Source organism: Rhinatrema bivittatum, chromosome 13 (assembly GCF_901001135.1).
Source record: "Rhinatrema bivittatum chromosome 13, aRhiBiv1.1, whole genome shotgun sequence".
NCBI classification, from domain to species: Eukaryota; Metazoa; Chordata; class Amphibia; order Gymnophiona; family Rhinatrematidae; genus Rhinatrema; species Rhinatrema bivittatum.
This window is the reverse complement of record NC_042627.1, coordinates 49,544,242-49,559,056: the sequence shown is the minus strand read 5'-3', so window position 1 is coordinate 49,559,056 and position 14,815 is coordinate 49,544,242. Positions and strand designations below refer to the sequence as shown.

General features: G+C 44.5%; 1 protein-coding gene across 1 annotated transcript in view; it reads left to right on the top strand.

Annotated features, from left to right (window-relative positions):
• Window positions 1-13,040, top strand: part of C13H15orf65 (chromosome 13 C15orf65 homolog) — a 34,527-nt gene extending 21,487 nt beyond the window's left edge. Inside the window, exon 2 of the mRNA XM_029575056.1 lies at window positions 9,887-13,040. Coding sequence (XP_029430916.1) covers window positions 9,894-10,247 — 354 coding nt within the window. The 5' untranslated portion in view covers window positions 9,887-9,893 and the 3' untranslated portion in view covers window positions 10,248-13,040. The remainder of the gene's footprint in view (window positions 1-9,886) is intronic.
• The last annotated feature ends 1,775 nt before the right edge of the window (window positions 13,041-14,815 follow it).

Genomic DNA, 14,815 nt, shown 5'->3' with positions numbered 1-14,815 from the left:
GCTTACCGTAAATGGTGTTTTCCGTAGACAGCAGGATGAATTGGCCATGCGTCTCCACCCACCTCTCTGCACAGTCTCTATCCTTGTGCCTGCTCTATGTCTACCTTCTTATACGCTCCTGTTTCTTTGCTATCTAATCAACTGAAGGGAGAGAGTCAGTTGCGCAGGAAGGCATCACGCAGGCATGCAGGAGCCATGAAAAAGTAGACGCATCCAGACCGGTAGGGACCTGAGGTGTACTCACTGAGCTACCTTCCCCTGCTGAGGGGAGTTCCAAAATCAGGTACCCCACCTGAATCATCATTACCCAGACCCACATCTGGCTGGGAAGAACCAGGCTTAGTGAAATCAGAGGAAGACAATTCACCGTGAGATTCCAAACAGCGCTGGCACAAATCAGCAGGTACTCCGGACTGAGATGCCCGTATAGAACAAGCAGAACAAAGAGAAAGATGCTTAGGCTTCTTAGGCACAGGTGCTATGATGGCCAACAACGTGCTGAGGGGCGGCTAGAGGCATGCAGCTAGCTGGGTTTTTTTTTTTTGTTTGTTTGTTTGTTTTTTGAGATAGGCACTCAACTAGGCACCTAGAATTTATGCATCCAACACTTAGACGATCGAACACTTACCTAGGCGGCCAAAAATTAAGTACACAAAAAACTTAAGCGCACAGTACCACTTGTGCGCATAGGTAAGCATGCAGCCACTACACCTCGCTTAACGTGGGCGCACAGACAACAAGGCCCACTGTGCACCCAAAAACTGGGTGTACAACCTGGATGCGCAGCGAGACACATGCCAGAACAACAGTCCTGTAGAAGGCAGCTTTAGAAAGTACACAAAAAGCCGTTGCAGCCTACCACATGGTGCGAAGCAAAAAGCCTTGGAGCGGGGCTTAGCTTAAGGAGGCTGCTCAACCCGCCAGGCTGCCCACGTCCCTCAACCTCCCACAGAGCAGAACGAATGTCGGACCAGCATGCCGAGCACGGAGACTGGGGGAGGAGGAAACCCTGTACAACAAAAAACCACCTGCTAAGTGTCTGTGTCTATCTCTCTCTCTCTCTTTTTTTTTTTTTTTTTTTTTTAAACTTTAACTGGATCTCAGCCATACCTGGCTGAGCACAGAGACAGTCTCGGGCTGCGGGGCGAGAGGGCATGTGCCATCACCGCCATGCTCAGCTTCAAGTCCACGCCAGCAAAACCAGCTACCGGACCAAGGCACACATCTGAGGGACCAAGGAAATCACCTCAGGAATTCTCAACTGGGGGAGGGACCATTTAGTATCACTGCAGGAGAGAGGGACACATTTTATCCTTAATTCTCCTTTATTTTAAAAAGAAGCAATCCCTAGTGGGGAGATGAACATCCACCATCTGCTGGAGACGGAGAATAATGGCAAGCTGATGTAACTGCAGGGGTGTATATACTGTGACGTCATTTTACTCCATCTCCATCTGCTGGTAGGAATGCGTAACCCACTTGTTCTGGATTCATCTGAATGGATGTTAAGAAATCCTGGAATTCTGAATCCTGGCTGTCTGTCTGATCTCTCTGTGGGAGTAGAGGTGGAGATAAAAAAAAGAATAAAATTATATTAAACTGTTAAACTTTGCCAAAACAGGAATCAGGTAAGCTGTGCAGCCTTCAGCAAGATCACATGTGCTAGAGCCTTGGTTCGAAAGCCCTTGCTGTACAACTGATTACACCACACTCAGAATGTCTGCTAGGTAGAGTCCTGTGTTCCTTTCTTTAAAGCACACATACATATTACCAGAGCCAGCCACCCTCCTAGCATCCACCAGGAATTTCTGTTTGTATGCAGTGACACTTCCTGGCCTGGAAAAACCAAACCTGACATATATATTACAAAACGTAGGGGTCGATTTTAAGACCCTCGTGTGGTTCCCGGTGCACGTGTGTTATAAAATATGTGCACGTGCACGGCCGATTTTAACATCCGCGCGCACATGTGTGGGTGGATGGCCTTCGTGCACGGGGAGGGGGGGATTTTAAAAGCCCATGCGTGGCGACGCAATTGGGCCTCCCCCAGTTCCCTCCCAGTCTGCTCCTCTTAAGGATCGGAATGGGAGGGAACTTTCTATGCCTAACCCTACCCTTCCTACTTCTTCCCCTCTCCTCCCTGACCTTTACCCCCTATCTCACTCAAAATGTTTTTAAATTTTTTACCTTGCTGCTCCTAGAGCAGCAGTAGATTCTGCGCATCGGCCTGCCGACGCACGCTTCCCCAGGACAGCATCAAATGGCACTGTCCTGGGCTGCCGTGCACCTTCTGAGAGGCCCGGCACTCGTATGCATATTGGTGATTAAGTGCATGGCTGGGCCGCTTAGAAAATGTGCACGGCACGCACAGGGCCTGGCCGTGCGTGTAACTGTCGGTATTTGCGAGCGTTGGCCTTTGAAAATGTACTTGATAAGTGTTTCTTTGGAACAAATGCTTGATCTGAGCATAAAGTCATAAATCTATGAAATTAGACCAGTTGTAATCTCAGATCCATGGAATAAAAAAATATCAGTTATTTAGCTTTGTTTCAAATATTATATTTAAGAAATTGGAACCTTGTCTGTCATCCAGGCATGGATAAATCCATATGTGTTAGATGTTACAAACAATTGACTCTTTAGGTATAGGGAAATATTTATTTTTGCAGTAATATTTCAAATTGGACTTTCTAAGAATTTTGATGACAATATAAATTTTAAAATCTGATTTATCAAGGGATTTCTCCTTAGCAGCATAACAGCTTACAGATAGAAATTCCCCCATTTCACTAAAAGTTACAGTTTCAGGCTGGAAAAGATTGCAGATTAAGAAGGTAATGTTCAGAGTTATCTGGAGGTTATGTGCTTAAAATGAGCATATATGCACATACGCATCATGTATATCATATATGCTATTATATAAATCTTGAAAGTGTATGGAACTTGCAGGGTCTCGTAAATATGAGCAGGGAAAAAAAGGGACATGTTGGGGTGGGATTTGGAGGAGCAACACAAGTTGATATCTTAGAAGCAGCATACACACATATATTACTGACCTTGTCCATACCCTTGTACACCTGCTAAGTGACTCCCGCAATTGATGTAGCACTTGTCTTTTGTCTGTAGTTTTTGCATGGGAGGTCTGGGCGGACTGGTGGGGGTTCAGATGAGGTTCTGGAGGGTCTAGCTGAACCAGTGCAGGGCTGGGCAAACTGATGATTCCAAGAACCATAGAAAGTTATGAAAGTTGGACTCTAAAAATATTAGGTGTAGGAGCAGCAAAATGCCTTTTTGGTTGGGGGCTGTCAAGCCAACCAAGCTATGCTCCTTCCCTCCTCCTATCTCCTTTTCTCACAGGACAAGCAGGATGGTAGTCCTCACATATGGGTGACATCACAGGATGGAGCTCTGTACGGAAAACCTTTCTGTCAAAGTTTCTACAAAGCTTTGACTGACACTGGCATACTGAGTGCACTGAGCATGCTCAGCCTGCAATTATCCCTGTGAGCCACAGGTGTCTCCGTCAGTCTTCTTTTTTCCGCTCTGCAGTAAGCATAGTGGTTAGAAGCTCTGTGAGAAATTCTAACACATTTTCTTCACGGAAACACAAACTTTTACTTCACAAACACTTTTCCCTGCACGGGTCTCCCTTCGCGTATGTTTATTCGACGCTCGGTGAGTACTATGCCCTGTTTTTTCGGTCGGTTCCTGTCACCTTTCTGGCCTGCCAACCGACTGCGGCCTTCCCTCTCCCTATGTTTTCAGTTAGCCACACATAGCCTGCGAGTGTCCCTCTGTGACACTCTGCCTGGTTATTAGCGCTAGTGGGACAGGGACTTCCACAGTTTCCGTTGCCGCCAGGGCCCCTGTTGATTCAGGTCCTTCGATCCCTGCATCGTTTCTATCAGTGCCATCCATGTTTTTCATCCATGGCACTGATTTTTCCTTGGGTTTCATCGGTGCCATCATTGCCCGGATGGATGCCATCGATGTACATCTTGTCTCATCAGTGCCATCCATGCCTAGGTCGATGCCACCGTCGCCCGGGGCACTTCCATCGATCCCCATGACATTTCCATCAATGCCCGGGTCGATTCCATCGATGCCCATGTCGGTAGCATCGATGCCATGGACGACATTGGTGCCCGAGTCGATCCAATCGATTACCGTCGATGCCTGTGGCCATATCACCGATGCCTTCAACGCCCGCCTCCATACATCGATGCCCTCAACGCCCATGTTGTTTCCATCAGTGTCTTCGTCGTTCCTATCAATGCAGTCATCGACTCCGTCGATGCCGGTATCATTTTTCCTATGCCAATGTTTTTTTTTCAATTATTCAATGCCACATCGTTCCCATAGATACCTACGCCGATGCCGTCAGTGCTTCCATCACTGTCATCATTGCTCTGGCCGAGTCATCAACGTTTTTTTTCATATATATTTTTGACGATACCCTCGAGGCCGCTATGGCCACCATCGACACCGTCAATACTGACATGGCACCGCCACATAATGCCCTCACCTGAACACAGTGCACCATGCGTTGGGTTCTTATTAAAGCCCCATATTAACCTACGACACTACATAGTGCCAGGAGCAGTGCAGGCATCTTGACAGTCCGTCATCATTCGCCATCCAAGACAGCGAGGGCATCCATCTCGGCGCTGAGGAAAGACCAGGCCGAGCACTGTGGCATGCATCGTCACCGACACGGTGACTGTCCGCCACCGACACCATCCAGCATATTGGTGCTATCCTTCTCGATGCTGGACAATGCTCGGGCCGAGCAACATCACCACTGCCATCGACACTGTTCCACACAGTATTGGCAGTCCTTGGTGCTCCCAGAAACACCGGAACGAGTTCTGAAGAATTCTGCACTGGCGTCACGAGACATCGAGCTGCTGCAACGAGGGCCGGGTTCACGAGCTGTTAATTGGCTCCCCTGTTCCCGAGGTGTGCCCCACTGACATCGGTGGGAGATTGTGGCCCTGTACAAAATACTACCGTGGTAGCGCCAGCCACGCTCAGCCTGTCTCCTCTATACCTGCGCCACCATACCAGGCATCAGAGTTGAGACGGGCGTCTACTCCCTCAATGACTCCTGAAATCCATGGAGCCAGCAATCTTCACCGGCTCATCCTTTGGCGATCCACGTCGGATGGTAAGTACCCGCTTCTGCGGCATTCCCATTGAGATGTGTTCTCTAATTCGAGCCACATGGTTTGAAAAGTTCTAGGTCATGTACCTTCCAAGAACTGTATTAGTGTCACATATCGCTATGCCAGCTATGTTAGCCACAATACCAAGAGAACCTGTCTATCATTTCTTTGGGATTGCATCAGGGCATCCTCCCTTCTTCCGCAACAAGGCTCTGTACTGATTAATGCTCTGGCTTCTGGTTCCTGCTTCAGAACCAAAGTTCCAGGTGCATTCGCTGATCTGCTAAACACGAGATCCAGCAAATACTGTCTCAAGTGCAAGTCCACCTCGAAGCCTGACGACATGTCTCGGTTTCCTTGTACAGCACACAGAAATGCGGGTAAGACTTTACCGCTCACGCTCCCGTGAGAGGTTACATGATATCCAGATTACATCAGCCCCTCCAGTTGAACACCTCCTGGTCTCCCAACTGGCCGGATATCAGCGCAGCCACCCCACCTTCTACCAAAGTTCCCGGTACACTCCCCCAGACGCTACAAAGCGCAGAGAGGGGGGGGGGGTTGGGGAGTTTTAATTACACTATTCTTTCTTTCAACAGAAAGTAGTTACTCTCCGCCCATCCTGGACCTCAGAAATACCAACTTTCTTCAGAAGGCACAGGTAAAATGGTATCTCTCATTACCATGCTTCCATATCGCAGTAAGTACATTACCTCTAATCTTTCTATGTGCTTCATGGTGAGTCAACAATATTACAATCCCAAGCTCTGCCGGTTGCACCAGCTTCGGCAACTGGGGTATTCATTGAATCACTATCGGTGACTGCTGTTTCTCTGCAGAGTGCAACATCATTCACGTTTTTCCTTGCATGAACAGCTGCATAACCACAGTCAGTCCACGCAAGGAGCTCTAACTTCTTCATAACTCACTATACATTTACTAACTGGGATTACTGTTACTGCCATAAATCCCTTATTCAACACTTCTGGACACCACAGTCACAATGACCTTCCTGTCCAGCAACCGCGCAGACATTCTAATAAATTCCTACATGTCCCTGCGTGCATATTCCATAACCTCAGCCCTCAATTATTCATTGTCAGGCTATGGGGTTTTTTCACTATGCACTTTCCTCATAGATCCAAAACTGCTATGGGTTAGATTCAGTGAAATTCTATTATCAGTGGGTCTACACTGTTCAACCGCTTTCGTCCCTCATCTATATTGCAGATCTAGAACCAAAACCTAATCTGATCCTGCTCATGCTCGCATTTATTCAGGGTTGTAAGTTTGACCTAAAATCTTCTCAACCCAATATGCGTCTATTCCGCTCCAGGCAGTTTCACATAAACTTCATGGACCTTGTAGCCATGAGTTATACCCTTATGCCTTCCAATACTGCCTCTGCAACAAATCTTTGTGCATACAGACAGACAGCATAGGAACAATGTGCTTTCCAACACACAAGCACGCACAACCTCTTAGCTGCTCTGCAAGGAAGATGCACAGCTCTACCCTTGGCCCTTGCTCACTCTATGCATCCTCGGGCCACTTATCTAAGAGACTTACTGAACGCACTAACAGACCTTCTTCATACAGGTTCCATCCTCTCGAATGGTCTCGGACTACATGTGTAGCGTGAAAAATCTTCTAGCGCTGAGGTTAACCGAACTTGCCCTCTGCGTTCGCATCGAACCATACGGTGTACGGATTCTCCTCCCTACACATTTCCAATGTGTTCCCATAGGCACCTTTGTTACATCAAGGCCCTATTATATGTGTCTCTTCCACTGCCTCTCATAGCCAGCACTCTTCTAATACTGAAACGGGACGGGGCTCACTGTTCCTCAGACCCACATCTTCGCCGAGACCAATATGCTTCCCATACTTCTCAGTCTATCACACCAGTAACCAATTCACCTTCTCACCAGTCAGTCACAAATCATAGACTCACTGATGCTCTCAGGTACTGGTAGCGTCACAAAATCTTCCACACATAAATCCCACCATTCAAAATGGCATGATTTACCACATGATGCACACAAAAGGGTATCACCCTTTTTCCATACCACTCTCTTCTCTTGCTCCCTCGGATTCTGCTCCCCAGACATCCTCGTCATAGGTACACCTCTGTTTCAATTGGGGTATCGTTTGGGAATGGGGATACCCGATTAACGGCAAACCCCTCCTGAGTCAGCTTACCATGGATTATCCACTGATCAAGCCGCCTCTATTTTTACCAGTCACGGAATGGAACCTATATTTCGTGCTTATAAGTCTCATACGTTCTTCCTTTTGAGCCTTTCCATTCCTCTCATTTCACAGTTTGGCATGGGAAATTCTTTCCCTCATAAATGTCATTTCTGCCAACAGGATCAGTGAGTTACACACCTTGTTACATACTCATCCAACCCTGCGTTCCTCCATGACTGAGTGGTTTTACGTTTTCAACTTCATATCCTTAATGTAGATGTTGCATTTCTCCTTACTCAGAATATACTCTGCCCATTTTTCCCAACACCTCTCTCTCACCAAAGCGAGAGGGTTTTTCCACTCTTTGGACAGTAATAGTGCACTTGCATTCTATCTAGATCGCACTACACTCCATAGGAATTCCACCTAACTCTTTCCTTCTGTGGCAAGAGTCAAGCTGCGAGTTCCAGTGGGCAAACAGACCTATTCCTCCTAATTGACGGTCTGTATCTCTTTTCCTACCAACAAGCAAGCATTTCACTACAACACTGTGTGTAACCACACTCTGTTACGTCCGTCCCAGCCTCAATAGCTTCCCCTCGGCCGCTGCTGCTTGTACATATCTATCAGGCTGCAACCTGGAGCTCTCTCCATACCTTCACAGCCCATTACTGCTTAGATACGACTAGCCGGCATGCTCCATGTTTGGCCAGTCTGTCTACTCTTATTTTTTTCGGTTTAACTACCCAACATCCTTCCACCAACCCGTTACAGGTTTCAGGATGCCCTCCATTCCAAATTCCACCCCCGTCATTGCGCCTTTCACGCATCTTGGGTGCATTTGGTGCACTCTCGGGCATCCTCAGCCATATGTGAGGACTACCATCCTGCTTGTCCTGTGATAAAAAGCAAGTGTTGCTTACCTGTAACAGGTGTTCTCACAGGACAGCAGGATGTTAATCCTCACAAAACCCACCCACCACCCCGCGGAGTTGGGTCTGTATACGTTTTTACTTTTTATTTTGCTTGCGCTTTTAGCTATAAGATGAGACTGAGGGAGACACCTGTGGCTCACAGAGATAATTTCAGGCTGAGCATGCTCAGTGTGCCAGTGTCAGTCAAATCTTTGTAGAATCTTTGACAGAAACGTTTTCCATACAGGGCTTCATCCTGTGATGTCACCCATATGTGAGGACTTACATCCTGCTGTCCTGTGAGAACACTTGTTACAGGTAAGCAACATTTGCTTTCTCCTTGCCCCCATACCCTCTCTCTCTCCCCACCTTTGTCTCTGTGCTCCTGCCCATGCCTCTCTCCCTTTCTGTCCTTCCATTAATTAGGAGAAAAGCTGTATTGCTTCAGGTCCACGTCCTCTGGCGCCTGAATTACATGGCTGCATGTCCCATGCAGTTGAAAGCAGCAATCGGGCCCTGAATTGCAGAGGTGGATGACACGGCTGAAACATTGCTGCTCTCCTCTTGCTGCTGAACTGCTGCTGCTACCTGCCCAGCCTAGCCCCGGATTTCCTGCAGGGATGTTGTAGGAAGGGCTACCTCTTTTCAACACCTATGATTAGATGTCTCTGCCAGAAATGTGCAAGCATCAATGCAATAAATAAAGTTTTCAGACTGAGAAATGGTAAAATGTTTTTTTCATTGGAAAGTCAAGGTGAGTGATGCTTGCAGCTTTGGTGAAATGGCCCATTGTTTGTGGCCAGAAGTGGATTATAGCTAGAGCTTTTATGACTTTTTAAATAGTCCAGATTGTTTACATTTGTAAATTCAGCAACTATGTTGTTGATTTATTTTTGTATTAAAATACAGGTTGTTTTTTTTAACCAGAACACCAAAGATATAATAAAAAATACAGAAGGCACAGGGAAGGTAAAAGTGGCAAATGGTAAAATAGTGGGGGATCAGCCCAGCAGGCTGGGCAGATCAAGAGATTATGAGGGGAAGCTGAGGCTGTCTGGCCATCAGATAAGGTCAGTAGGTGAATGTGAACAACATGCCTGCAAGTGACACTGAGTACAGGGAAAGCAAAGAGAGCACGAAAAACCTGAGAGGACCAAAGAGCAAGGTGCTGCAGTAAATGCCAGGTGTGGAAGACTGTTCTGGAGCATAGAAAAGAAAGTTGAAGGCAGAGGTAAAAAAATAATATTTTCAGTTACTAGAAGAATTGTGAAGCTCATGGACAAATTAAATTACACAATGTTAATTTCATTGGTGCCATATGAATATCAGCCTGCTGCCATCTTGCTGTGAGCATCTTCTCTAATTGACTGTATACTGACTGAAATGATTACAAAATTATAGTAAATAAAACAAATACAACAGCAGTCAAAAGTGAGACACCTACAGCAACCTGTAGTTTCCAGTCTTACAAAATAACTAAAAAGAACTTGGCCGCATTCAAATATTAAGCTAGAGCTTTTTAGAGATGCAGTTAATATTCAATATAACAATATTTCATATAGAGGTAACATTTTTATTCTTTCCTTTATTAGTTTACTTCTGTATTTTTATTAGGTGAAAAATGGCTTCTGCTCAAGCACTACCAGCAAATTCCAGTGGAGAGAAAACCCAGTCTGAAGCAATCCACCCCTGTGTAAGCCCTGGCAACCTCGTCTTCTCTTGTATGATGGACTCCAGGGCTCCTCCTGCTAAGATTTCCTTGGCAAAAGCTCAGAAAATTTTGTTCAAAACCACATCGAGCAGCTATGGAGCTCTCCCCGCTCCCTGCGAGATGGCACCCTGTACCCACCATCCAATGTCTCAACGGTTTTCAAATCACTTAGGGATCTGTGGCATGTATCGTAACTATTCCCTCAATACTGCCCTTGACAGAAGCAAGGTGTATGATGACCCAACTTTGCAGCATACCCTGTGACAGCTTTCTAGTCTTTTAAGACAGTCTCCAAAACAGAATTGTTGTAAAATGGGTTTTCTTGAAAGATTGCCTACAACACGGTTTATACAATTTGGCTTAAGGTATAGGAGTGTTGAAACTGCATTGAAATTTAGCATATAGGGCCTTATTTTCTAAGGCTACCTAAATCATGGCGGAGTCGGTCCCGGAAGAGGAGGAGTTGGGAAATCACCGGGGCCGAATCTGCGAGGACGGCGCAGACAGCGAAAAGATAAGGAGCCTTTTCGCTGCCTATTTCGCGCCCAATAACTACACCTTCTGTGGTGTAGTTATTGGGCGCGATGCCGGCAGTTTCCTAATACACAGCCTAATTTTTTTTCAGTTCCAATGCAGTAAGTTAATGTTATGCTAATGCACCAGGAATTAAAATGTGTGCTCAGCATAGGCTGAACCCACATTTTAAAAGTGTATGGTACTTTGGCGTCAGGTCTGACTATAAAGGAAGGGGACTGAGTCTGATGGCATGGGAGTGAGAGAAAGACACAGAGAGAGAGCGCCCCCAAGGGAGAGAGACTTTACATGGCTTTGCCCACTCATTCTTCTCTGGCACAAGTGTCTGCTCCTTGCACCTGAGAGCTGACCCTTGGCTCCCAGTCCTGGATATGTTCCTATGTAGGGTGGATATGATGGGAGCCACTCTTCTCCCCATCAGACCCCAAAGGAAGAGCAAATTGTTGGCTTTTATGCTGAGGGTTTCATGATCAAAATATGGCTGTATTTGCATTGAATATTTTGGGTTTTTTTGGGTTGGTGTTTTTGTTTTCAGGGCTGTCTGTACAGCCTTTACTGCCTCACCATAATTATGGGGCTAACATTTGTTTGTTAAATTTTGATTTTCACTTGTATGGTGTTTCATCTAAGAAAGTATTTGGCAGAGAGGATCAATGCAGGAAACTTTAGTCCATCTCTGACCAGAAGTAAAATTTCCTGCACTATAAAAAAAAGTGAGTGAAGCCAGCACACCTTTCTGCATTGGGGTGGGGGGGGGGATGTAATGTTTAATGCCTTCATTTGCATGGGATTTCCATGCGAGGGCAGTAAACAGGACACATTTGTGCACATTTTGTGTGCACAAAATTCCTTCTGGCATCAGGAGTAACATTTGCAGACGAAAAGTGTGCATACCAGTGCACGTAAAACTGTGTGCTGCTGAACGCACCTGGGTAGTAAAAAAGCTTTTTGAAAATTTGGCAGTCATTCATTCAAACTAAAAAATTAACTATGCATATATAACTATTCAAACTAAACTGCTTCTTTAAACTATATAAAATATATACTGTCAATGCAATACTATTCTATGCCTTTACCCATTTATTATCCTATATTGTGGGTGTACTCTTTGTAACATTTTAATTTTGCAGTGTTCTATATGTTAAATGTTTACATGTTAGTATTTGATAGAAAAAACACTATTATCAGGCACTATTCTAAAATGGTTCACCTCCTATTTATCTCAGACGTTTCCAAGTAATATTCAACAACAACCTATCAAATAAAGGAGTCCCACAAGGATCTGCATTGTCAGCAACACTTTTTAAACATCTCCTACCTAGCTGACACACACTGGATCGCCTGGGTTTGACCCATTTCCTTTACGCTGATGACATTCAAATATTAGTCCCAATTCAAAATACGCTCGAAGAAACCTACAAGAAAATAGCCTCCTATCTCTCAAAAATCAAGCAATGTCTCTGCAACCTAAAACTCATACTTAACATCGAGAAAACTGAATTAATCATCCTTGACAAAAAAAATCAATGACTTACCCAGACAACCACTCAAAACAGACAACCCAGAAACAATCTCTCCTGTTGATCATGCTAGAAATCTTGGAATTACAATTGACAAAGAATTATCCTTCAAAACCCTTATAATAAATAAAATCAAAGAAGGCTATCACAAATTACTGACACTCAGACGTCTCAAACCCTTCCTCACACAAAATGATTTTAGAACAGTCCTGCAACTACTACTATTTACAAACCTAGACTATTGCAACGCCCTACTCTTTGGCCTCCCACCATCCGTCCACTCCAAATACTGCAGAACGCAGCCGCCAGGATTCTTACAGGAACCAAGAAACAAGAACACATTACACCTACCCTCATATTCTTGCACTGGCTCCCAATTAAATACAGAATAGAATACAAAGTGTTATCAATCCTTCACAAAATAATCACAGGACAACAAAACTACTGGCTAACTGAACACATTGAACTACATGCTCTAAAAAGGAACATTTGCTCAATGAATAAAGGCCTCCTTAAAATTCCTCACGCATCTAGTATCATCCCGAGAGAGAGCTATATCCATCGCCAGCCCATCTCTATGGAACTCTTTACCCCACAATCTAAGAACTCAATTTGACACCAAAACAATTTGACACCAAAACATTCAAAAAAGACTTAAAAACCTGGCTTTTTACCAGAGTTTTCTCAGATGAACTTAACCACCACAGCAGACTCCCAACCAGACAACACCAAGAAAACAGTGACACCACCCTATCAACCCTTGAAAGATCAACACAACCACAAAATCTACAATAATCATCTAAGAACTTTTTTTTCCTATATAAAACTAACTACCTCCCCAATGTTACCCATCTTTATCTATGAAATTCTTTGTTAAAACTCTGTTACTCTCCTAATATTTTTTGTCCTGTAAACCATTATGATGGCAAAACCAAATACATGGTATACAAAACATGTTAAATAAATAAATAAATAAATGTTAGAAAAAAATAAAAATGCAGGTATGTTTCCTAATCTGTTACAGTTTCTAAGCCGTTAAAAATCTGAATGATGTTTTGTGTCACTTTATCAGACACCTTCTTTTTCATCTTCATAGCAGCAAATTGGACAGAGACAAGATCTGACATGCACAGCTATAAGTTGAAGAATACTGGCTGTGTGGCAGAGAGAGGAAATAATAGTTACATAGTTGGTTAGGCTAAAGAAAGTTCCAAGGGACAGTCTTAAGATCCCAAAAAGTTCTTGATACATAATCCACAGAAAGGCAAACAAAATACTGTGCATCTGTAATTGATACTTAACCACATTGGGAAAAACTGCTCTCTGATCAACATTTTTTTTCTCAAGTTTAACCAAAGTTATCATATCCACAATCCCTTTTCCTCCAAAGGTGGCCAGCTTTCTTCTGATGTTCTTTAGTGTTGTAGCCATCACTTTCTCACTCAATGTAACTCTTAGATTAGAGAAATATGTCCCTTTGTTGGCTCATCCTAAATTACCAAGATAATCTGCAAGTCTTCTGTAGGGATCCACTGATGAGTTTATAGAAAATGTCTAAACCAGGGCTAGTCTTTAGTAAACCCTTTTGTTTTGTACATACCTAACTCTGGATACGCTTTGTAAAACTAGATGCCCAGAATGGAAACGCGTACCACTGCTGAAGGCCTTTGGCTCCTTTTGGGCCTGATTTTCAAAAGCATTTACAAGCCCAGGAGGTAATTTTAAAAGGAGTTACAGGCGTAAATGTTACATACTTGAGTAACAAGCACTTACACAAGTAAATCCTATGGACAATTCAATGACACGTAGCAATTTTCAATAGTCCACTTAAGTAAAGTGCATTTACACGCGTAAAACCCAATTTTAAACACATGAATGATTTTTAAGATAGGAAAATTATGTTCTTACCTGATAATTTTCGTTCCTGTAGTACCAAGGATCAGTCCAGACTGCTGGGTTATGCCTCCCCTCCAGCAGATGGAGTCAGAGAGAAAAACTGAACGCACCCCCTAGATATACTGGTGTGCCACCTGCCATCCTTCAGTATAAAGTATAACAAAGCAGAAAAAAGCCAAAACAAATCCTCCGCCAACTTAGCCACGAATGAAACCATGGCAACTGTCTAGATCAAATAGTTAAACTCTCTCATGCCAGAACTTGGCGCATATTAACAAAACTTCAAAAAGGCACCACCTTCTAAAATCAAAGGAAAGGGATAGGTACCTACCATGTTGAAATATTGAAAAGAAACTGGTTATTGGAGCGGACTCTCTTGACAGTCAATATCGGGCGGGCATCTGGACTGATCCTTGGTACTACAGGAACGAAAATTATCAGGTAATAACATAATTTTCCTTTCCCTGTACGTACCAGGATCAGTTCAGACTGCTGGGATGTACCCAAGCCGCCTTAATTGGGGTGGGACCCAGAGAGTCCCGCTCGAATGACACTGCTGCCAAAGAAATCAGCTGATGTGCCGCTAACATCAAGCCGATAATGTCGAGCGAAGGTATGCAATGACTTCCACGTGGCTGCTCTGCAAATCTCCTGGCTAGAAACCAAACGACTTTCTGCCCAGGAAGTCGCCTGAGAACGCAGAGAGTGCGCCTTGAGCCCCTCAGGAACAGACTTACCACAGCCAATATACGTGGATGCGATCGAACTCTTCAGCCAACGAGCAATAGTTGCTTTTGACGCCTGTAGGCCCTTTTTGGGCCCCTGCCACAGGACAAACAAGTGATCCGACCATCTGAATGCATTAGTTACCTCCAAATATCT